The following is a 26,222-nucleotide window of genomic DNA, read 5'->3' as shown; positions in this document are numbered from 1 at the left end:
GTAGATAAAACTAGGATCTGTCTTCAAGTAGTTGGTTTCCATTCTAGTTATCCCTAACAGCTCAGATCAGAGCTAGAACATCTGAGATATATGTAATTCATACAAAAGGGTACTCTTATTACTATCTTCAAAGAAGTCAGTCTTACTCGAAGTCATAGCACTAGTGATAGATCAAAGAAAACACAAGCCTCCTTACTTCCCCATCCAGTATTCCACTTCACCACACCACCTGGGATCTCAGCACATAATTTTTAAATGTTATTGTGTAAGAAAGGAGGGGGCATTATTTATTATACTAAGCTATGAATATTCACTCCCCAAATACATTAACGCAGTAACTTAAAGTTAAATTCTGGGTTTCCTAAAGAATTTCAGGCAGGGGCCTCTTTCCCCTTTTTAAAAAACAAACAGGAACATAGAGTGTATAAAACAACAGGTATATGTCTCTGCAGTGTAGTTTTAAAACATTATACTAATGAAGCTGAGTCCAATCCCCTATCAATTAGCTTTGCTTTTTATAAGCAATATGATGTAATATAAATCAGTAAGTCTTTTGACAAAAACATGCTATGGAAAAATACAGAAAGAATGAGTTTATGAATGGATGAATACAGATCTGTTCCCATTTCTGGATGACCAAATAGAAAAGACTGCCCTTCTGATGATGGGTCAGCAAAGGTATCATGATCTACAAAACCCAGTACATTTGAAAATAGTCCTGTATGTATGCAGATCTACAACAACTTAAGACACAGTAAAAAAAAAAAACAAAAACAAAAAACAAAACAAAACAAAACAAAAACCTTTGTTTTTGAAGAAAAAGTCAAGAATAGGGCAATCCATTAGAAAAGGATGTCACATTAAAAAAATAAACAAGCAATTTTAGAAAACTGAAGAGCCAGAAACTCAGGGCTAGTTTTAACTTATTAAAATGAATGAATTCTGGGATAAAACAAAAACAAAACACCTCACCTGTCAGGAAAGGAGGAGAAGACTGGTGAGAGAGAGACAGGCAAAGAAGGAAATCCCAGAAGGTTCCCTGCTGCCTGTGAGATGAGGAAAGATAGAAAGGCTTGTGGGAGAGAGAACCCAGAGACAGAAACCTGAGTAGGTTTCTCAGCTATCTCTTAGAGGTAACAGAATTAGTTGGTAAACTGTTAAGAAAAAATACTTAATTAGTTGAATAACAGCTTATTTAAAAATACATTTCTACCGAATGAAGGTCACAGAAGCGCTGATACTGCTATCTGCCCAAAAACGCGGGCAGTCTAAACCCTACTCACTTTTACTCTGCATATCTGAAATTTCCATTAAGAAAGCCTAGATTTAAGTTTAGATTAACATACTATTCCAACCCAGCTTGTCTCTTTTCCAAAAACCTCAAGTATACTTCCTTCACCCCCAAATAACTAACCAAACTCTTCCAACTGTTTCTGATCATGACATTTTTTTAACTGCAAAGATGTCTTTGCATTTATCAACTATTTGGAAAGGGAGGGGGAAAATGAGCCAACCTGTAAATATATATACAATGTAGATCTAGGAAGTAAAGTGATGGGGGGAGGGTCTAAGAGAATAAAGTTAACAGTGTGACTTTACTTGCTCTTAAAAATCAAGTTTAAGTCTGTAACAGACTAGGCTGAAACACTGTTCAAACCTGCTTTTAAGATAGGTCATTCTGCTTTCTAAAGACCAAAGCAAACAAGCAGCAGGAAACAAAACAAAAGCCCTTTTCAACTGCTTATTTTTATTTGCCCATAGTGTAAATAATGCTGAAGCAGCCACTGTAATGCAGTGAAGCTCTAGTTTTTTGTTGTTTGACTAAAAAATTATTCCCTCTTTCAAATCTTTCTTAGGGACCAGAATTTTACCTTATGCACTAGACTAACAAGTTTAGTTTGGCAATACTTATGCTTAAGCACCTTAACTCACCCTTAAATCAGTCCTCTGAAAATGACAAACTCTTTGGAAAACGCTGTTCTGGAGAAGGGAAGGGTTAGCTAGCTGCAGGGTGCCCTCTTGTGGCCCAGAGGAGTGACTGGACTCTTTTTCTGCATCTGAAGAGCACAGCATTGGATGGAGTGAGTCTCATGAAGGTCTCTAATCTACCAAAGTAAAATAATCTCCAGGAGCAAGCAGTTAATTACACATCTTATGTCTGTTCACTGTTATGTTCTATAAGCAAAGTCCACACTATGTTAGTACTACAGAACATGACAAAATAAAGATGTGACCGCAAGGGTTTTTATAAACAAAGTTTTCTAAATATTCTTTAGCTATACGGAAAACTAAGCACTTTTGATGCCTTAAATTATGTAATGGTGCAGTTAAATGGGATGCCCCAATGAAAATCATATATTAACAGGACTGATAAAATCTATTAAAAAATTCAGAGTGCTCACTGTCATTTATTCAAAGCTAACAATCTACAGAGGAGACTAATATAAAACAAACTGTAACAAAGGAATATAAAATATGTATAAAGATCTATGAGAAGTCAGAAGAGGAAGTAATTAATTCTACTACAGATAGCAATGGGACAATAGATAAGACTTTCTCATTTCTCAGTACAGTCTTGTAGAGGATTAGAAGTTTATTAAGCAAACAGTGAACAAGGAGAGATTTTTAGAAGAGAGAATAGTGAACAATTAAGTGTGGCTAAAGCAAACAGCATACATTTATAAAACAGCAGGACAAGGATAAAGAAAGGCTCTTTTCAGAGCAAAGTAACTGTGGTTTATTATCAAAATATAAAACAAATCAATCAAATCAACTAGGCACAATCTCACTAAAAATTACTGCTAGAGGTTTAAAAAAAAAAAAAAAGCTGAAATCACCACAACCACAGAACTGTATAATCCAAGATTTAAAAAACCCACATCATGTGGAAGACATAACCACTATTTTCAAGAATATTTATGGTTAAAGATGGTTCAAATAATCAAAGTGAGGTATACATTCTTAGTATTCATAAATATTTACCTCTCCCATTCCCCGAGATTCTAATGCAAGAGCTTGAAAATCATGATTCATTTCATCCACAGATCAAACCTGTTGAATTAACAAAAACAAAATTAGTAAAAAGAAAAATTTAAACAGAAGACTTCATCAAATATTTTTATATTATATTGCTGCTATTACTGCTATTAGCATAAGCTGAGATGGGCAAAAATCAATTTCTCTATGAAGACAGATTTTCCTAAATAAAGCATATAATAGCAATCTACATTAAAATTAAAATTAAAATTAAAACCCTGGGGTTGAAGGTTCTTGCACTATTCTGTGTGCCAAGAGAAACCCCTACTAGTTGGGCAAAGTAATGGAAAGTAAAGAATAAAGGAAACAAGCTCAAATACTAAAATATAGTCTGTTTTTTATGTTATAGTTCCAATTACAAAATTACGATTTTACTTCTTTCAGTTAACATTTTTCAAAACTTCAGCATTTCATTATTTGTAGATCTTATACCAATGAGAAAAAAAATTTCACTGAAAATATCTAAGTGGTGATCCAGTTCAACCTCAAAGAAACATACAAATTAGTCAGCTGAGAGAATACTGAAATTTCCTTAAAAGTAGCTCCTTTCCCTTCTCCGTTAACTAAAACTAAGGTGTATTTAATCCTTCCATTTCTAACTGTTTAAACAGTTTATATCATTCACGTGACAATTAATGTGTTCTTGAGTCAGAGGCCCTTTGCCTCCTAATGTTAAGTACTGCTGGAAAAAAATCACTGGACACTGAAGCTACTACAAATTTAGCCTTCCTGCTTTGGGGCCTTAAAATATAATCCTATTATTTCTCCCAATCAGTCTCTCTCTTTAGCCTTTGCTGCTACTTTGTCTCTCAAAATTCTTTTCTACTTTCCCATGTCTAGCTGCTTTTTCTGAGGCTTCTTCACAGACTTCCATTTGTCTCTTCAACTCATTTTAAAAGTTAGTGTTCCTGGGGCACCTGGGTGGCACAGCGGTTAAGCATCTGCCTTTGGCTCAGGGTGTGATCCCAGCCTTATGGGATCGAGCCCCACATCAGGCTCCTCCGCTATGAGCCTGCTTCCTCCTTCCCACTCCCTCTGCTTGTGTTCCCCCTCTCTCTGGCTGTCTCTATCTCTGTCAAATAAATAAAATCTTAAAAAAAATAAAATAAAATAAATAAAAGTTAGTGTTCCTTAGTACTCTATCCATGGTAGTCTCCTCTCTACCCTTTATCCTGCACAATCTCATCCACTCTCATTGCTTTCAAAACTATATATATGCTTAGGACCCTGGCTCTTACATTTCTATTTATGAACCAAATTTCTCTCCTCTCAAAAATTTCCAATTATTTCCTTCTTCCCATTCCCTGGGTAAAATTCCAACTTCACTCTTCTTTCTTCCCCACTTATAACTTAATTCTTTCCTTTCTTACATCAATATCGTCACTAATGTCAACCTCCCACCTCACTTACATCTAACCATTTTCCATTTGTCTGGCTGCTGTTGTGATTTTTTGTTTTGGTTTTTTATTGGGGGAGGGAGAATCTGAAGCAGGTTCCATGCCCAGCACACAGCCCGCCTGGTACAAGGTTTGATTTCACCACCCTGAGATCATGACCTGAGCCAAAATCAAGAGTTGGATGCTTAACCAACTGTGCCATCCAGTTGCCCCACAAGCTATCTGGTTGTTTAGACTACCATCATCTCTTGCCTAAAATACTGTGATCCTCTCCCATCTTCCCATCATACAATCTAATCTCCAAAGTGTAATCAGTCATCTTTCTGAACTGTACTTTGTTTATGTAACTCCTGTATTTTTTTTTAATCCGACTTATAAAGGTCAAACTCCTAGCTTACAAGGGGATAGAACCGGATTCAAACTATAGTTCTGGCAGCTTACTAGTTCTGTAATTCTGGACAAGTAACCTAAATTTGCTTTTTCTCAATTTCTTCATGGGGGGGGGGTAACAGCAGCAGCTGTCACTTGGTTTACTGTAAAAGCTGAACTAGATAACATAGAACACTTAAATTGGTGCTGGGTATGTAAGTATTCAAAACTTAGCTATTAAAGTGGTGCCTGACTGGCTCAGTCCATAGAGCATGCAACTCTTGATCTTGGGGTTGTAAGTTCAAGCCCCAAGTTAGGTGTAGACCTTACTTAAAAATAGTCTTTAAGAAAAGTTGGCTATTAAGAAAAGCTCTTCAATCTTTCCATCAAATGATACTTGAACAATGAGATATTCATACGCAAAAAATGAACCCGAACACATACCTTACATCTTCATGTAAAAATTAACTAATGGATCATACACCTAAATGTAACACCTAATATTATAAGACTTCTTAGAAAAACAGAAAAGCTGTGTGACCTAGCATCTGGTAATGATTTTTAAGATCAATATCAAAAGCAGAGTCAATAAAAGAAAAACTGATGTCTTAAAAAAAATGACTTCATCAATAAAAACACACTGTACAAAAGACACTGATAATAACGAAAAGATGACAGACCAGGAGAAAAATATTTGGAAATCACTCATCCAATATAAGACTTGTATACAGAATATATTAAAAACTCCTAAAAAAAATAACAGCCCAATTTAAAAACGGGCAAAAGATCTGAACAGATACTACATCAGAAAGATACATGGATGGCAAATAAGCTATTCTCTTGTTAGAAAAGCTGGATTCATTAACACTTCTCACAAAGTGAACACTTCATTCGCCCTTTCATTTACTCAGTAAGCTTTTACTGGACATCTTCAATGTGTTAGCTTTTGTACAGAAAAAAACAAGTTAAAATATGGTCATTGTTTCTTAAAGACTTTAAATGAATCACATAGGTTTCCTGGTAATTGGAGGTGTAGCTCCTTTTTTACCTAAACCCTCCTGCAGATAACTATAAACTTGGACAAACAGAAAACAATTTGAAGGTAATGGAAAACAACAAAAAACAAACTGGAAGAGAGTCTACACGTAAAAGAACAGACTGGCACAGAGTGAGTTTTTTAATGGCTTTTTCGCCTGAGGACAGGCCTGGGTTTGGAGGTGGGGCACCAAAATTCCTATACAGAATCCAGTCTTCCAAAGGACAGACTTTGGGGGACCAGAGATGCTGGAAACTGAGGAAGGAAGTCTCAGAAAGGAAACAACCTGTAAAGACAACATGTAAAGACAAATATATAAATATATATAAAGCTTTATTACCAACATGCTTGCAGTACTGTTGCTTGCAGATTACTGAAATTCTGAAATTATAAACCACATAACTGCCCTACAATAGTTAAGTGACACAACACACTTATAAAATGGAGTATCATGTAACTAGTAAAAATATTTCAGTTCGCAATTAAGAAAATGTTTAGATAGTGGGGCGGCGCCTGGGTGGCTCATCATTATGCGTCTGCCTTCGGCTCAGGTCATGATCCCAGCGTTCTGGGATCGAGCCCCGCATTGGGCTCCCTGCTCAGAGGGAAGCCTGCTTCTCCCCCTCCCACTCCCCCTGCTTGTGTTGCCTCTCTCTTTGTCAAATAAATAAATAAAATCTTAGAAAAAAAGAAAAGAAAAGAAAATGCTTAGATAGTAATGTTAAGAAAGATTGTTACGGAAGGATGGCTAGGTTGCTCGGTTAAGCATCTGACTTTGGCTCAGGTCACGATCTGGGGGTCCTGGGATGGAGCCCTGTGAGCCCTACATCAGGGATCCGAGCTCAGAGAGGAACCTGTTTCTCCCTCTCCCCACTCAACGCTCAAAGGCGTGCTCTCTCTCAAATAAGTAAATCTTTAAAAAAAAGATTGAAAGGAAATAACCCAAAATTCATACAGTCCTTAAGTGATCAGAGTACACCATTTTTTCATCTATTTATCTGTATTTTATTACCTTTCTACAATGTATCTGCATAGTCCATGAATGAAACGGGTGAGATTTTTTTTAAGATTTTATTTATTTATTTGCCAGAGAGAGAGAGACTGAGCATAAGAAAGGGGAACAGCAGGCAGAGGCAGAGGGAGAAGCAGGCTCCCTGCTGAGCAAGGAGCCCGATGCGGGACCTGATCCCAGGACTCTGGGATCATGACCTGAATCAAAGCCACCCGACTGAGCCACCCAGGCATCCCAGGAGGGAGATTTTTATTAAGAAGAATGAAAAGAACAGGGTAGAAGACAAATTTTCTCAAGAGTAAAAAAGGACTGGAGCTTTACTGAAGTCCCTCTTTGCTTACTTCCAGGTTTTCATCTGTGGTCCACATAAATGAGGTCGTAAGTTAAAGAACCTCCAGATAAATGTGATAAGTCTCTAGGATCCATTCTTTCTTTTGTGGTGAATCACACCCCAGGGCAGGGGTCAACAAATTTTTCAACAAAGAGCCAGACAGTAAACATTTTAGATCTGACAGATCATATGATCTCTGTTCTCAACGACACCTCCGTGGCACAAAAGCAGCCATAGAGGATATAAAAATAAACGAGCATGAACATGTCCCAATAAAACTTTATTTATGAATAGTGAAATCCGAATTTCATGTATTTTTTATGTTACAAAATATTATTTCCCCTCCAACCTTTTAAAAATCTAAAAACCAGTTCTAGAAAGTGGGAAAAAAAAAAAAAAAAAACAGGTTGGGCCAGATCTGGACTGTAGGCCATAGTTTGCTGACCTCTGCTCTACTGGATTTACTTTCTTGACCGCTCTACAAAAAAATCAAATGCAGATAATCCACTCCGAAATATGAGCAAGCCAAAAGTTAAGCATTAGGGCTTTACTTCCAACCTTTTCATTTATACTATCCCTGGGCATATTTTCTTCTTACATTTAATGGTATTACAGGTTACATTTAAATGGAGGTGATTGAGTAGGTTAGGAGGAAAAGACTTTAAAATACAAAAGAAAGCAAAATCTGCAGAAGGCTCAACCTCAGCTTTGCACTTTAGGGCATTACCATTTATTTCAATCATGAAAAGACTGCAGGAGAAAGTGGGCAAAACAACAGGATAGAAAGTAAACAAACTCTCAGGCCAATAATCTCCGTATTAGTAATAATAAAGTTGAGGGGGCAGGACTCATACATATACCATTAAGTGGGACTCTCAAAATTTTTGGAAAATGCTAATCTTCTACGTCCTATGCAGTTACAAATCTTGGTATCATTTGGTGGCAAGGGAAAAGAATCTGGACATGAATTTAACAACTTTATCCGAAAGGGTTAAATCTTAGGAAGAAAGAACACTTTTTTCTTCTAACAAGCGAGAGAGTATCTAGCATCCAAGTACAGAATATTGAACTATGTTAATCTGAAGAAATGTATCCAAGAGTTATGGAAACCAGAATTGCTTGGGGTGTAAAGTCTGTCTTCGAAATTTTTTTTTGTTTGCATCTTTAGGCCACAACACTCCCCCGATAGTATTTCTTTAATAAACAACTGGAACTGGCTCATATAGAAGATACATAATAGAAACTTTTCTATAGCCAAGACTCTGTGTAATCCTAGGTAAGTTTGAATTAAAACGTTAGTTTTTGAGGTTGAATCTTTCTTTCCAAAAAAACCCCAAAACAAAAAGCAAAAAAACAAAAACAAAACAAAACAAAAAAAAAACCAACCCACAACAGTGCCTCATTAAATTCTAAAATTTAACATCAGCCAACTTTTTGTAGGCGACATTATTGCTAATTACATAAGAAAAACAGATAAAAGCACCTCAAGTAACAACTTGGTTAAGTTCTAAATTTTCATATTTACTAACACATAATTCCAACAGTTTACAAGTAAGTTTGTGTAAAAAGATCAAGAATATGCATTTATATCATTAAGAGTACTAATTTTTCTCAGATAACATCTGATCCAATTCGTCACCATATGCCTACTATAAAAAATAAGTTGGGGGGAAAATCACTCAGAGCTACAATAAATGGTTTCTACTACAGCAGGACACTAATCACATTTTCATAGTATTATAATTAGCTCTATTTTTAAGGCCATAATAGAAATTAAGCTCTGGGGTCAAAGGGGCCAGGAAGTGTGTCTTAGCTATCTATAAATGCTCGATATATACTGAACAAAAAAGAATTATTTTATATGGTATGAAATGCAAATTCAGATCAAGAAATCAAATATCTGGAGAGTAACTGTTTATAAATGCCTTCATACATATTAATACACAATGCTCATTCTAATGGAGACAGTGAACAAGGTTCTTCCTCAGACTTTCTCTAACAATGAAGACATTTATTAACATAGAATGTCTGATAGCAACTTCCCATTGGCACTACTTTTCCATATTAGTCCTATAATAACTGAAGGCTACTACTATCTTGTACATTAATTACAAAAACAAAATTACACGACAACTTAATTAAGTATAAGCCAATAAATACAAAGAGTAACTTAACAGGCTTATGAAATATTCTTGGTAGTCATCCTCCTTGGATAGTTTTTAATGAACATGATCATTGAGCAGTAGTGGTATCCACTGCAAGCAAACAAGAACTAAAGTCCTTATAAGAATATCTTCATTTCTTCAGCATTTTAAATCACTTTGGGAAATTTGCCAACAAATTTGTTTAGTAATACCTTATTCATGACAAAGGTAAACCTATCCACGCTTAAGTATTAGTAGTAGACCATTAGCCTTCAAAGATTTTACATGGCAAGTTTCTACTAATCACCATCAACACCCAGTAACTTACTTTTTCTGGGGGCATGAATTGAATCATACACTTTTCGTGTGTGTGTGTGTGTGTGTGTGTTTTATTACGCGTAACTTTAAACATTTTGAGGCTTTAAAATTTTTTTTTATTTAAATTCTAGTTAACATACAGTGCAATATTGGTTTCAAGAAACTCAGTGATTCATCACTTACATGCAACACCCAGTGCTTTTCATAACAAGTGCCCCCTTAATACCCTTCACCCATCTAGCCCATTCCCCACCCAACTCCCTCCGTCAACCCTCAGTTTGTTCTCTATCATTAAGAGTCTCTTATGGTTTGTTTCCCTCTTTTTTCACCCTCTCATATGCTCATCTGTTTTGTTTCTTAAATTCCACATATGAGTGAAATCATATGGTATTTGTCTGTCTTTGGCTGACTTATTCTGCTTAGCATAATACAAACTAGCTCTACCCACGTTGTTGCAATTGGCAAGATTTCTTTCTTTCTGATGGCTGAGTAATATTCCACTGTATATATATACCACATCTTCTTTATCCATTAATCAGTCGGTGGACATTTGGGCTCTTTCCATAGTTTGGCTATTGTTGATAATGTTGCTATAAACATTGGGATGCATGTAATCCTTCAAATCAGTATTTTTGTATCCTTTGGGTAAATACCTAGTCGTGCAATTGCTGGATCACAGGGTAGCTCTATTTTTAACTTTTTGAGGAACCTCCATACTGTTTCCCACAGTAGCTGTGACGTTTGCATTCCCACCAAGAGGGTTCTACTCTCTCTGCATCCTCGCCAACATCGGTTGTTTCTTGTGTTAACTGTAGCCATTCTGACAGGTGTGAGGTGGTATCTCATCATGGTTTTGATCTGTATTTCCCTGATGATGAGTGATGTTGAGCATTGTTTCACGTGCCTGTTAGCCATCTGGAAGTCGTCTTTGGAAAAGTGTCTATTCATGTTTTCTGCTCATTTCTTAACTGCACTGTTTTTCTGGGGTGCTGAGTTTGGTAAGTTCTTTATAGGTTGTGGATACTAAGCCTTCGTCTGCAAGTATCTTCTCCCATTCCGAAGGCAGCCTTTTAGTTTTGCTGATTGTTTCCTTCACAGTGCCAAAGTTTTTTATCATGAAGTCCCAATAAGTTCGTTTTTTGTGTTTGTTTCCCTTGAATCATACACTTTTCTAATGGTGTTTGAACAAGTCATTTAGCTAGTAGTTGAGTCAAGAACCACATCAACATTTTTTGATATTTGCTACTTGTTTGTCCATACTTCATGGGGTAATTATATATGCTTGCTTTCCCAGCAATAAAAGAACAGTATTACTGACTCAACTATACTAAGGGAAAGTAAAGTTTTACATTTTGAATGAAATTTGGCATGCATGTGCACAGCACACACACACAACTATTAATATAGATTCCTAGAAACCAGAAATCTTCAAAGACCCTACCTTAAATCTTCTAAGATTAGAAATTAGATTGTTCCAACATCAGCATTTAGACACTAAATACAAATATACCCAGTATTTCCATGCAAGAATGCTTTAGCTCTCTGAGGATAAATCTCACAGAGAACATATTCTCAAAGAGGCAAAACAGGATACTTAACTTACATATATGCAAATATGAGGCAAGATTTTTTTTCCCTTAAAGTTCTCTCAAAGGAGAATCACCAAGTATTTGATTTCTTACGAAGTCTCTTATTTTACACGGCATTCTTGCAATTGCTTTATTTTGAGAAATAAAATACTGCTTAAGGAAATTCTTTTATTTTGAAACACGAAATACTGCTTAGAGAAAATCTCCAAACTAAATCGACCTCAATCAATCCTGGTTTTTGATACTTTTAGATAATACCTGAGAGAAGCAGGTCAAATAACTTGGATGTGAAGATGACATGCTTAAAAAAACTGTTAGATAACACAAAGTGACTCTAATGAGTCAAAGATACATGTGAAATATCAAAGATATATTATGAAATGAGCTCCTCCAAAGGGAGTATTTCTAAATTAACATTTTATGTGATTTAATACGCTATCATTTTAAAAGTAAAACAAGCAAACGTATGCCCCATGATAAAACATGAAACAGCACCACCACCTATGAAAAATTGTCTCAAAAAAATAACCCACTAAATCTCAATCTAATAAAGTCGCCAGATCTAAATACTGTTTAGAGTCAACAGATAACACAAGTAATCATCTAATCCAGAATATGGAAAAGGGGAAGAGAGAAGGAAGAATATTATTCAGACTAAAAGGCTCAAATGTCAAATATATTGCAGAAACCTTGTCTGAATCACGATTTTAATAAACCAACTATAAAAAAGACTTTCTTGAGAAAATCAGGGAATTCTAAATACAGAATGAGTATATATGATATTCACGAATTTTGTTAGTGGTAAGAACAGCAAGAGAATTATATATTTTAGTAAGTCCTCATGAGTAAGGGCATTTATGCTTATATATATTTTTCTCCACACCCAGTGTGAAACCCAATGAGGCGCTTGAACTCACGACCCTGAGATCAAGATCTGAGCTGAGTGAGATCAAGAGTCGGATGCTTAACTGACTGAGCCACCTTGGCGCCCCAGAGAATTTATGCTTAAAATGGCCTGCTGTCTGGGAGTTACTTTGACATACTCTTTTTTTTTTTTTTTTTTTAAAGATTTTATGTATTTATTTGACAGAGGAGAGAACAAGCAAGCACAAGTTGGGGGAGCAGGAGAGGGAGAAGCAGGCTCCCCACTGAGAAGGGAGCCCGATGCGGGGCTCAATCCCAGGACCCTGGGATCATGACCAGAGCCGAAGGCAGATGCTTAACCAACTGAGCCACCCAGGTGCCCGTGAAGTACTCTTTTATAAAAAGTAAAATATTAGATTTCACACAAGATTAAATATCAATGATAGATATCTGAAGATACAACACATTACTCTACTTCTGTGTTTAATATCTCCATAATAGAGCTTAATAAAATATATTTAACAATATGATGGCCATGTGAAGCAGGTGGTTTTCAAGCTGGGTCTTGAGGGGTAAGTACAATCTGAAATCACCCCTGCTTTTTTAAACAAAACATATATAAACTGCAGCTTATAAAGGTAGCTACTCTCCACAAGGTTAACTGACTTAGGGTCCAAGCTATTGTATAAACTTAGTATCAATGATTACTTTCTCAACCATATTTTTGCTAAGTGGTACATGAAATTTTTTCCCCAAAAACTGATTTCCAAAGAACACAAAATCTCTGGACTAATTTTTATCAGACACCACCCCCCAAAGAGAACAATTTTTTTTTTTTAAGATTTATTTGAGTGAGAGCACGCATATGTGGGAAGAGGGAGAGAATCTCAAGCAGACTCCCTGCTGAGCATGGATTCCCAATATGGAGCTTGACCTCACAATCCCTGAGATAGCGACCAGAGTCAAAATCAAGAGAAGTTCAGCCAAGCCAACCAGGCGCCCCTGGGGAACAAAATTTCATGTCATGTCAGATATTGTACTAGGCACATTATATCTAATTCTCACTACTATCCAGAAAAGTAGCTACTGTATTCTTACTTTACAAATAAGTAAATTGTGGCCAATTTCCATATCCTAACAGACAAAACTACTAAAATGGCAGATCTGATACTGTCAAGACTCCAAAGGCTCTTCTCTTTTCCGTACCAACCAAGCATAAACCATAAGTAAGCCGGTATGTTAATTATACAACTCTCTTAAAGCTCCCCCCACCCCAATCATCCTTTTGTTTACACTATTCAAGTCCCCTGGATAGGCCTTTGCCATTTATCTGTTCATATGCAAATACTATAACCTCAAAATTTGGCTCAAATGCCACTTTCTCCATCAAAACCTACCCCCAATTTTTTTCTTAATTCCCATGGCATTTAATTGGTATTTTCAATAACATCATACTACCTGTTACTTAAAAAAAAAAAAAAAAAGATTTTATTTATCCATTTGACAGAGAGCGAGCCAGCAAGAAAAACAGGGAGCGGCAGACAGAGGGAGGGAGAAGCAGGATCCCCGATGATCTGGGAGCCCGATGTGGGACTCCATCCCAGGACCCTGAGATCAAGACCTGAGCCGCAGGCAGACGATTAACAAACTGAGCCACCTAGGAGCCCACCTGTTAGACTTTAAAACTTCTATCAGAATTAGGACAGAAAAAAACATGTAACACAATTATGCAAACTATTCTGATCACACCATGTTCCATGAAATGAGGGAGGGGATCAAAGGAAGAATACTAAAGCTAGTGTAATAGGGACAGAGAGAAACTGATAACATTATCAACTATGAGTCCAATTAAAAGCATGAGATAGGGACGCCTGAGTAGCGCAGTCGTTAAAGCGTCTGCCTTCGGCTCGGGGCGTGATCCCGGCGTTCCGGGATCGAGTCCCACATCAGGCTCCTCCGCTGGGAGCCTGCTTCTTCCTCTCCCACTCCCCCTGCTGTGTTCCCTCTCTCACTGGCTGTCTCTCTGTCACATAAATAAATAAAAATCTTTAAAAATAAATAAATAAATAAAAGCATGAGATAAATGTATTTAGGCATATATGAAAAAAAAAATCCAGGATGTAAGTGAAAAGGCAAGGGGAAAAGCAGTCTATCATCCAACTTTTGTAAAAAGAGGATAAAAACATACATATATGCATACATAGAAAACAATCAGAAACTGGGACACAACTGTTATTAGTGACACATCTGGGAAAAGGGAATGCATGATTTTTATTTTACAACTGATAGGTATTTACTCCTTGAATATTTCCCACTCATTACTTATCTCTTTGAAAATATTTAAATATATACATGCTGGAAATCACTAAACACATTTATATAGTTCTTATTGTCAAGTCAGAGTGGAAATCGGTGGCCTTATGCATGGTAGAACTTAAGGATTTCTTAAGTGTACCTATAAGTGGGGCACCTGGGTGCCTCAGTTGGTTAAGCGGCTGCCTTTGGCTTCGGTCTTGATTCCGGGGTCCTGGGATCGAACCCCACACCTGGCTCCTTGCCAGCAGGGAGCCTGCTTCTCCCCCTGCTTGTGCTTGCCCCCCCATCTCAAATAAATAAATAAAATCTTTCCCAAAAAAGTACAACTATACATAAGCTATGTACGAATTACAAAGAAACACGCCAGAAAAACATCTTCTTCATAAACTAGGCCATCACTTAAAAGACAAATATTCTGGTCTTATTTGTAAAGGTCTAAGGGTTTTTAAGGCAACATAAAGGAATTTACATGTATACTCAATACCTACTACAGTAAATACCTCTAGCCACACCTTCATGGCACTTTGGGCTTTAAAAAAGCAAAATCTAATTTGTAGATCTAATTTTCTCATCAGCTGATTTAAAGGCATTGTACTTATAATAGCTAGCACTTAGTTTTCTAACCACTTCATCTAGGTTAGTTCTACCCTACTCTTTGATATATTCCTCAAAGTGTGTTTTTAAAAAAAAAAAAGGAACCACTCAAATCATACCTTTTATTATTATTTTTTTAAGATTTTTTTATTTATTTATTCGACAGAGATAGAGACAGCCAGCGAGAGAGGGAACACAAGCAGGGAGAGTGGGAGAGGAAGAAGCAGGCTCATAGCGGAGGAGCCGGAGGTGGGGCTCGATCCCATAACGCTGGGATCACACCCTGAGCCGAAGGCAGACGCTTAACCGCTGTGCCACCCAGGCGCCCCTCAAATCATACCTTTTAAACTCCTCAACACATTTGACAATATGCTGTGATAAACATAATTTACATATTTCTAGCTTTTTAAAAACATTATTTATTTATTTATTTGAGAGCACGCAAAAGAGAGATCGCAGAGAGGCAGAAGTTGACTTGCTGCTGAGCAGAGAGCCCAGGGCAGGACTCCATCCCAGGACCCTGGGATCATGACCTGGGCTGAAGGCAGATGCCTAACCGACTAAGCCACCCTGGCGCCCCCATTTTTCTTGCTTTCAAAGTAAATTTCATAGTAGTTTCTGCTCAGTAAGTATTGACAAAAGCTTAGGAAAGAAGACATGAACTGTTTTTTTGGTTTTTATTTTATTTTTTAAAGATTTATTTATTTGGGGGCACTTGGGTGGCTCGGTTGGTTAAGCACCTGACTCTTGATTTTGGCCCAGTCATGATCTCAGGACCTTTGGATCGAACCCCACGTTTGGCTCCATGCTTAGTGCAGAGTCTACTTGAGATTCTCTCCCCCTCTGCCCCTCCCCCCACTCGCCCTCGCCACTCTCTCTCAAATAAATAAATATTAAAAAAGGTTTTTGAGAAAGTGCATGCATGAGCAGGGGAGGAGGAAAGGAGCTTAAGGAGACTCCCTGCTGAGCATGGAGGCTCTATCCCATTACCCTAAGATCATAACCTGAGCTGAAACCAAGAGCTGGACACTCACCGACTGAGCCACCCAGACACCCCATGGTGAGCGGTTTTTTTTTTAATTTGCCATTACTCCTATTGCCCAAGACTATCGCTGATCTGAACTTCCAACAGAGGCCAAAATACTCCAGTTCTATCCTACATTTTCATTCCTAACAGCAATGTCAATGAATTAAGACTAAATGAGATTAACCACTGAAGAAAGCTAACTTTTTAAGTTTTGTGCCCTGAAGGCTTAACCGTCAGTGAAACATACCACATTAAGATTTGGGATGGATCACAGGTATGCATTTCTTAGTCTATAGAAGGAGGAACTGTTAACTGATTCCCAGAAAACTAAATGTGCTAACATTTTGGAAATTCTTCATGCACCCCCTCAGGGATATGAGCACCCCAATTTTAAGGCCACTGGTTCTCATGCCCTCAGTGCATCAGAATCTAGGTAGAAAACTTAAAAGGTAGAAAACTTAAAACTGCACTCAGTTCCAGCTTATATAAAACTTACTGAATTAGTCTGGGCAGGGAAACAGGGACATATTTTTATTAGTATTTTTTAAGTTCTCCAGATGATGCTTCCTTGCACGTACAGGACTAAGACCCTTACACATTACCATATCACTTACAGCTAAGGAATATATCCACAAACACCGTGTTGTTTTCCAAATAAAAAATTTTAGATTGTTCATCATGGCATAACAGATGAATCTGAAGATCTAGAATATAGTTCCATGTTTGTCCCAAACTAGGTGAATGAACCCAGAACACTTGAACACTGGTCCTGTTTCCCCACCTGCAAATGAGAATATGCCTCCCTCACAGGACTGTTGTGAAAAATAAATGAAATAATGAAATTAAAATATAAGTGCTTTCGAGAGTATTAATCATCTACCATAATGAGTATTTTGTTGTTTAAAAAAAATCAACATAAAATCCTGTAACCCAGGAATTTCTCTTCTGGGAATTTACCTTACATAAAGAGCACCAACATGAAAAGAATGAACTGCGTAACATTTACTGCAGCACTGCTTGCAGTGGTTCAAAAATAAGAATTGAACAACGTACCTCTGAAACTAATAATACACTATATATTAATTGAATTTAAATAAAAAATAAATATAAAATATAAAAAAATTGAATGTAAACGCAACAGAAAAATGGTTTAACAAAATAAAAATCTATGTACTGAATTGTACAAGTTATTAAAGTTACATGTACAAATACAGTAAAATGTCTATGATACTGAATAAAAATATCAAGTTGCTGAAGGTGTATCATATGATCCTATTTTTGTTTAAAAGAGAGGAGCAATGTATTATTATACATCTGTGTGGACTATGACAAAACAAACACTGAACTCTGGTTGGAGAGGAGGTACTACCGGCTTTGTCTTCGCATTTTTTCTGTGTTGTAATGCTCACTGAAGTCAGTAAAGGAAGTTTTTTTTTTTTTAAGATCCTATATTAATACCATTTAAATGCACTAAAGTTTAAAGGCTTTATCACAGAATGAAGTACAAGTGATCCTGTGTTATTTTCAATTCACTTTAGTACTAGGTTGAATGCCCAACAAGTGAAGACTTGTCTCAAATGGTTATCTATTAATTTTTAATTATTATACATAATCAATCAGAATTAATATAGCACCAAGGAGAAATATCCAAGAAATGTTAGGTTGTAACAGAACTAAAGGTAATCATTTCAATGCATGGTCTGAGACAACTGAGAAAAAATAACCATTCTAAGCAGCAGACTCAAATGCAGTTTTAAAAGGATTTTTTATTTTTTTCTAAATGTTTTTATTTTTTTTATGATTTTATTTATTAGAGAGAGAGAGAGAGAGAGAAGCACACACAAGCAGGGGGAGCACCAGGCTCCCCACTGAGCAGGGAGCCCGATGCGGGACTCAGTCTCAGACTCTGGGATCATGACCTGAGCTGAAGAAGACGCTTAACCAGGTGTCCCGGATTTTTTTCTTTAGGCCAGAATTTTCCGAAGTGTTTTCCCTAATCACCAATTCACAGTGTTCTTTGAAGTAAGAGGTTTCCTGTCCAATACATTTAAGATATGCTACTCGCTGGTACCCATTTGTTCTTTTTCAAGCTGCGCACATGGTCATTTCAGAATTCATTCTCACAAAGTAAGTCCCACAGTTAACACTGCTTAACTTTAACCCCGTATTATCCTAACTTTCTTCTGTAAATATTATGTTAATGCAAAAGAAATTTATTTTGAGCAGTATTTCTAGTCATTTCCAAGATACAGAAAAAAATTAGTCAATTACATATTTCAATTCTCTTACCTTCTGCCTAGGAAAAGCCACAACTTACGATAGTTGTTCTAAAATATGCTCGACTTATGACGCCTACTACGAGTAGTCTATGAAAAAATATGAGTTGTATAAACTTTTCAGTTAAAGAGTAATCTTTCAGGTGATGAGTTGTGATTTTTAAAGTTCCTCAAATATTCAAGAATAAATATAATACCACTTTTAAAACAATCATTTTTTCCCTCAATAACTTAGTGAGTTGACCTAGGCAATTTTTTAAAGATGTTGAAGTTTTAAAAAAAACTTTCCGGGGCACCTGGATGGTTCAGATGGTTGGTTAAGTGTCTGCCTTCAGCTCAGGTCATGATCGCAGGGTTCTAAGACTGAGCACCACGTCCGGCTCCCTGCTCAGGGAGAGCCTGCTTCTCTCTCTCCCTCTGCTGTTCCCCTGCTTGTGCTCTCCCTCTCTTTCTCTCAAGTACATTAATTTAAAAAAATAAATAAAACAAAAAACTTTCCAAGTTGTTGCTTAGAAAACAACAAAAAAAACCAAACTTGATCTCCAGGATGTGATCTAGCCCTAACCTGGGTGTAGAGATTAGTTTAAAGAAATAAGTCAATAGTTGACTCCTGGGCAGCTCAGTCGGTAAAGTGTCTGTTTTTGGCTGGGGTCATGATGCCAGGGTCCCGCATCGGGCTCCCTGCTCAGCTGGGATTCTGCTTCTCCCTCTGCCTGTCGCTTCCCCTGCTTGTGTATGCACGCACGCACGCGCTCTCTCTGACAAATAATCTTTAAAAATAAATAAATAAATAACTTGAAAAAACAAATGCCTAGGCTACAGTGTCTGAAGAGAGAAACCAAATCTGTGAAGTTTCCAGGACTACCTAAGTTATATACCAAAAAAGGGTCTATGTAGAAACATTCCTGAGTAGAATTTAAACGAAACTTGCTTTATATACATTTAAATTTTTAAAAATAATTTTTTTAACTGGGCTCCATGCCCAGTGTAGAGCCCAGCTCAGGGCTTGAACTCACAGCCCTGAGATCAAGACCTGAGCTGAGATCAAGAGTCAGATGCTTAACTTACTGAGCCACCTGGGCACCCCTTATAAAGATTTTATTTATTTGAGACAGAAAGCGAGTGTGCACGAGGGGTGGGGAGAGGAAGAGAGGGAGAAGCAGACTCCCCACTGAGCATGGAACCCAACATGGGGCTCTATCCCAGAACCCTGAGATCATGACCTGAGCCTGAGGCAGATGCTTAACCAACCGAGCCACCCAGGTGCCCCTAAATAAAAAATTTTTTAAAGTACATGAAGTATGTCATAGGAAATATACACAGTAAAACAAAAACTAATCTTAAGAAAATAACAAAACAAGTATTAATAACAAAATAGTAAACTCTAAGTTTAACTTCTGAAGATACAAAGATAAAAGAGGAGAAAATACAATAAATTACATACAATTCTCACTATCCATAGGAAAAAAATCATACCAACAACCTTCTTTCTAGCACTAAGCTTTCAAAGATATTTCTTATATGAGATATTATAGAGGACACAGAATTATAATAGAAAATCTCAACAACATTCTCTCAACTGATTCAAGGTTTCATAATCTTATTTTTTATAGTCAGTCTCTGAAGGAAAGCCATGCACCTAACCTGTAACAATCCAGAGAAAGCAATTCCACAGTTAATTCTGTAAGGGTTCCAGGACAATATGGTCTAAATCTTCCCAGTTATAATCTGGGATATCCAAAGTGTTTCAGGATTATCCAAATCAGAAAAAGCCTTTAAATCTGGTGGGTCCCCCTACGTATCTGTCCAGTCATTTTTCTTTTTCTTTTTTTAAGACTTTATCTATTTGGGGGAGTACATGCACACAAGCAGGGGGATCAGCAGGCAGAGGGTGAGGGACAAACAGGCTCCCGTTAAGCAGAGAGAGCCCTACATGGGGCTTGAATTCATGACCCTGAAGACCGAGTTGCATGCTCTACTGAGCCAGCAAGGCGCCCCTCTCCAAGCCTAACTTAACCTCACATGAAAAGCTCTTCCTGGCCCCTGCAATGTCTACCTATGTGAGTCCACAGCACTTTTTTAACACAGTATGTGTGCCACTTAGTGTACTGCACTGCAATCACAAGTTTAATTATCTTACCCTCCACTTTACTATGAACTCAGTAACAAGGATCTGGTACCACCAGTACCTAAAAAACGTCTCGCACATCATAGGCATACAAATCTCAAAAAATGTGTGCAAATCTCTGGTAGTCTACCTTGATGAGAAGATAAAACTTACACTATCCAGAGTAACAAATGGAACTGAATGTTCCTCAAATAATATTCCATGACTATCTTCTCAACCAGCCTTACAATAAAAATTAGCAAACAATTTATTTTTGGCAAGTTCCTAGATAGTGTACTCCCATTTCTGCTAGCGTAGGAGCAACGTAACTTAGAGATTAAATGAAGGCACCTAAGACTTTCCCTTGGATCCCTTTTCAGCAATCTATTACACTTCGACCTCAAGGTAGGTCCAAGAAAACATCTCCAGGGAAAACTGCAGCTATCATCTTCTCAAAATTTCAAATCTTGTTGTTTATATCAGATTTAAAGATTCAGACTGTATTCCAGGAAATTTAACACTTTACATTTACTCAAACTTAAAGTGCTGATAGAATACTAAACAGATATTAATAAATGACCTGGTCACCAAAATGGAAAACACAAGTAGCTCCCATCTGTACATAATTTTTGGTATTTAACAAAATCAGACAAAACCATCCATATTTTTCTCTATACAATTTGCCTTATTTGACTGCCTAGCAAAGACCTATACTTAGAATCAGGTTGTTTCTACTACTCGTTTACCTTTTTAATGTCTGAATGAATAAAACCAGTTGCATCTTACACAGCCAAGATGATATCCCACTGATCCCTAAGTAAGTCTCTCAAAAAACAGTGCCTAAAATCACAGATCACCACTTTGAGATCTAAAACTCTTGATATGAGATGTCCACTACAATAAAATCACAAAGGTCTGGGGTGCCTGGGTGGCTCAGCCGATGAAGCACCAACTCTCGATTTGGGCTCAGGTCTTATTTCAGGATCCAGGGATCTAGCACTGCACTAGGCTCTGCATTCAGTGGGAAGTCCGCTTGAGGATTCTCTCTGCCTCCCACCTCATGTGTGCTCACTCTCAAATAAATAAATGTTAAAAAAAAATCACAAAGATCCATCCTCAAACTAGGCTCTCTACATAATTAGTGATTTTTTTTTCATGACTAAAAAATGTGTCAAAAGAGCCTTTTATACTCTATCCCCTGCCACACACCATTTTTTATATACTCTGGCAGTCAGTTGCAGGTTTTACTCTCCTGGACAGGTGTTCAATGATGGTTTTGTAGTGTCATTTTATAGTCAATTTCACCAAATTCCTTCCTGGAAGGGAAGTTCTGTGGTTCAAATGTACCTTTTGCCTTAGGTAGGTGATAATGACTGCCTTTTTCCTTTCCCTGTCCCATTTTCAGTCCAAAGTATTCTGACAATCAACTACCCCTTCTCCCTTCACACTTCTTCACCTTTTTTGTACCTGGCAGCTACAGTGAAATCCTGGGATATGAACATAAAGTGTACACATCTGTATGGTTTTCTAGTACTCTACTCCAACACCTTTTATCTCTCTAAAAAAGAATAGGAAGTAAAAATATGTAATGTGTAAACTAAAAATGGATGGGATTAGAGAAGCTACATTTGCAAAGGTGAAATATACTACATAAACTATGATTTTGCCAATGTGCTTGATAACCCAAACTTTTTAAATTCTTTAAAGCATTTTAGAAAAATCTGTAGGAGTCAGGAAAGGGTCAAATAAAACTTTTAGGGAAAAAGTCAATGAAAGAAAAAAATGTCCAAAATTTCATTAAGAATTAAACGACTTGGGACCCCTGGGTAGCTCAGTCGGTTAAGCATCTGCCTTTGGCTTGGGTCGTGTTCCCAGAGTTCTGGGACTGAGTCCCACAGGCTCCTTGCTCAACGGAGAGCCTGCTTCTCCCTCTGCTGTGCTCTCTTGCTCTGACAAATAAAATCGAAAGGAAGGAAGGAAAGAAGGAAAGAAAGAAAAGAAAAGAAAGAAGAAATGACGCTCTAGAAGGTGACACTGTTAATGAGGCAAATCTTACTTTTTCATTTATAAAGAAGTTGGATCTTTTGACTTGTTGGACTAAGGAAAAAAATACATTAACCTTATGTCTGTAAACATACTGCTACCTGAAACTCTGAGAAGAAAACACCATTTACTATGAACCTACCTATGTAATAATTCTATATTGTTTCACTGGAAAGGCTTCAACTAATTGCTCTGTAAATTCACTTTTCCCACTACAAAAGCAATACATTTTAAGTGAAAAATGTCTTCTACCTGTATTCCTAAATATAAAAATCATTATTAAAATATTAGCTTCTAAATGATAAGGTTTGAAGGAAAACTTTTTCCACTACATCAGGATTCAGAAGTGAGATACACAGGAACTAGACTGACAGCAGTTCAAACATCTCCTTTTACTGACCGAGCTACAATGGAACGACTAATTTAGACCTAGGCCAGTGGGGTTCCTACCACCACACCCCTTAATTATCCTAAACCAGTCAGAGATAGCACTGGACAACTGATGGTCCTCCAAAAAGGGGCAGAGTCTGTCATGGTGGCCTTAAGAAGCAGCAGAACAAAGTGCTTTCTGCAGGGGGCAGACTTCCAAAGAGAGAGAGAGGAAGGAGACTAAGCCATACTCTATCAGTTCCTCCTTACAAATGCATCAGGCTGTAGTGAAGAAGTGGGACAACAGGAGCCAAGTCAGACTGTTTTTAAGGCCTTCTTAAAAACAGCAAAAAATCTACCTAATCCATCACAAACCAATTCATTAGTTATTAGTATAATTTTTATATTAATCACACACCTATCAGTAAAACAACCACAAACTAAGAATGCAAGCCAAAGCCATATGAGATACATTCAGATATTTAAAATAACCCTAAATCTTAGGAACATGAAAAAATACAGAATATTTTGCTACATTAGAAATCCAGCAAATTTAGAGGTCATTGAATTAGGAAGTATGGAGAACTTAAGTCCAGGAGACAGGAACCAACCTCCCCTTGAAATTATGAAGATCTTGTCAATGTCTATAAAAAGCAAGACTATCTGGTCATGGCTTTGGATGTCACATCTGGCCCAAATCTGTGATCATAGTTACTTCTGCTAAGTACCTACACAGGAAGACAAATTACATTTCATCACCAGAAAGATTTATAAACAAGTATGGAAGGTTTAACAGAAACAAAATCCTAGTATTATCTTTGTTGAGACTGCATAGTTTGGCTTACACACTTGTAATGCCTAAGAAAAACTGGTCTATTAAAGTGGATAACCTTGTAAGACCAACTTAAATATGGCAAATAAGTTGAAATCTTACTAAATATTAAAACATCTGAGGGAACTTTGCACTAAAATTAAGAAAACTATGTATAAAAATTAAAGTTTAAATCTTCTTGAAGATGTTAAAGTTTGTTAATAGCAAATAACTTGAAGACTAAATAAATAGACCGACTTGTACAAATAAAAAAAAAAAAAGCTTAAAAGCTTAAGAACCAGGATTCTGAAATACAACTAATTTTTTAAATCAGTGTAAACCTTTACTGGGTACAAAAACCGGCCTTCAGGACACCAAAAGACAATTCTAAATAACTTAAGTTCACCAAAAACTGAACTTTAAAAGACATTCATACAAAAAGGGAAATATCAACTATTTACGATACCTGTGAAGATGAAGAAAATCATCTTTAAAAAGAATATTAAAAGACTTAAGGACAGAAACTTAAGCCGATTAAAAATACTTGTCCTTGTATTTTAAATTCCTAGCCAGAATTCCTTAAATCATCCTCCGATACTTCAGGTCACATGGTGAGTCACCTATTAAACACGAATCTAAGCAGTAAACAAGCTTTTAAAATCCTTAGGTAACTCTCTTTTTAAAATTGTTTTCTTGATATACCTTTACAGATACTACATTTCTCTTAAGCGTTTAAAAGCATCGAATAAAGCTTTCCCTAAAAACCTTTACCAAATAAAACCTATCACCAGTTTTCTTACGTTAAAATCTCACAAAGTCCGAAATCCTGATTTAACTGACATGATTGTCTTATTACACCTAATATGTTCGTAATATTAAGCCCCAAAATGTTTAAATATGTGTTAGAATGAAAAACTAAGTTAAGAAAAATGGGTTTTCCCTAGCTGTGTTCTCAGAAGCAGCGTAACTTTTACACGCGTTTGGGAATAAAACTTTTAAACACTTATCCCAAAATTTGGGCCAATACAGACACAAAACTACTGCTAAAATGTCTGAAACCTCTAACCTTTTCTTTCGTCTTAATTTAAACCGGAGGGTCAAAATCTGTTCCAATAACAGAAACATTAACATTCCTTAATAATGGCACCTAACGAGTCTAACCCAAGTCGCTGTTTCTTTCATACCCCCACCTGTCTGCCGAAAGCTTTTCCTGGACACACTCGGACCCCCAAGAATTCCCACACTTGTTTTCATAAACCCACTCCTTCCTCTTCGCCCACTTCCAACTCGCACACTTCTTTGCATCTACCGGCCTCTCCCCTCTTAACGACCATGGGCTGAACGGACAGCTCGGTCCCTAACCTCAAGCGCCGAAGAAACCCAGGACAAGTGGGGTGGGCCCCCCAGCGCCGCGAGGCAGTGGCGTGGGGGAGGAAAGGAAGCGGGAGAGGCGAGCACCCCCCCCCCCGCCGGGCGCACACCCCCTTCCGGCACCCCTCCCCCCGCATTGTGCGAGCGGGCCCCAGGCCGCAGCCGTCCCGGGCTGCCCGCAGGCCCTGTCCGCCCTCCCGCCCTGCAGGCTGCTCCCGCCGAGACTGCCACACAAAGCCCGGGAAGCCAGCTCCTGCGGCGCCAGAGCACGGGGAGAGGGAGCAATCGCGGACTGACTTACGGGGCTGCTGCGGCCGCGCTGCCTCAGCCGGGGACACCGACCGTTGGGCACACGGCGGCGTCGCTCTTGGCCGTCCTTCCCTCCTCCGCCTTCGGTGGCGGCAATATCTTCTTTCTCCACCTACCTCCCTCCCCCCCACCCCACCTCCTCCTTCTCCTCCCCCTCCTCCTCCGAACCACCGAAGTACCGAGGGTGAGACACAGAGACTCACAACAACATGGCTGCCACCGCCGCCTCCCCTCCCCTCCCCCCCCGCCCACCGGGCGCGCGCAAGGCACTCCGGGAGAAAGGGGAGGGGGAACACTCACCAAGGTGCGGCTCCTCTCAATGGCTTCCGTCGCTTCTCCCGCGCTCCGGGCGCCGGCCGGCGGGAGTTCTGCGCGTGCGCACGCTCTCTGCGCTCGCGCGCTTCGGCCGTCCCTCAGGCGTGCGCTCCCCCGCCCTCACCTTGCTGGCTTGCAGCTAGTTCTGGTCTCGGCGGCGGCGCCAAGCGGGGACGCGCGCCCGAGGTCGGGCGGCGCAGGCGTGGTGTCGCCGAGCGCCGCGTTCGCCTCTGTCTTCCCGCGTGGGGCCTCGACTTCCGAATTCGCTTACCCTCGGCTTCCTCCCTGGTAGCTCATTGTTCTCCGCCAACTGCCTGTGCGGGTGTCAGTGCCTTTGCCTGCGTGGTACTCCTCGAACTTCGCTTCTCGGGTGCTAGCACCCACAGGAGCCGGACAGTAATCCACGCCCTTAGCTTCATTCTCAGCCTCTCCCCGCAGCAAGACGATGGAGACGCGTTTTGGGGGGAAAAGTGAACCCATTAAGTGGACTGTCATTCTAGTCGTTGCCTCCTGGGCAAGTGGAGCCTGCTGAGCACATTGCCGGCCCGCAATGCTTGGCCGGGGTAAACACAAAGGAGATTCAGGTCG

At 38.4% G+C, this 26,222-nt stretch overlaps 1 protein-coding gene across 12 annotated transcripts in view; it reads right to left on the bottom strand.

Moving 5' to 3' along the window:
* The window catches only part of PUM2 (pumilio RNA binding family member 2), a 96,421-nt gene extending 70,767 nt beyond the window's left edge, over positions 1-25,654 (bottom strand). For 2 of the 12 annotated variants that reach the window (XM_048222455.2, XM_048222457.2), the window contains exons 1-2: positions 25,312-25,435; positions 2,983-3,051 (exon numbers count right to left, since the gene is read on the bottom strand). In XM_048222455.2, coding sequence (XP_048078412.1) covers positions 2,983-3,033 — 51 coding nt within the window. In that variant the 5' untranslated portion in view covers positions 3,034-3,051; positions 25,312-25,435. Of the gene's footprint in view, positions 1-972; positions 1,900-1,932; positions 2,058-2,982; positions 3,052-25,311; positions 25,571-25,619 lie in introns of those variants that run through there. The other 10 variants (XM_044390518.3, XM_048222456.2, XM_048222454.2 and 7 more) reach the window with 10 other exon arrangements.
* Between the last annotated feature and the right edge of the window lie 568 nt (positions 25,655-26,222).

This window comes from Ursus arctos, unplaced genomic scaffold (assembly GCF_023065955.2).
Source record: "Ursus arctos isolate Adak ecotype North America unplaced genomic scaffold, UrsArc2.0 scaffold_8, whole genome shotgun sequence".
Lineage (NCBI taxonomy): Eukaryota > Metazoa > Chordata > Mammalia > Carnivora > Ursidae > Ursus > Ursus arctos.
The sequence above is the reverse complement of the archived record's forward strand: the minus strand, read 5'-3'. Positions and strand labels throughout refer to the sequence as shown.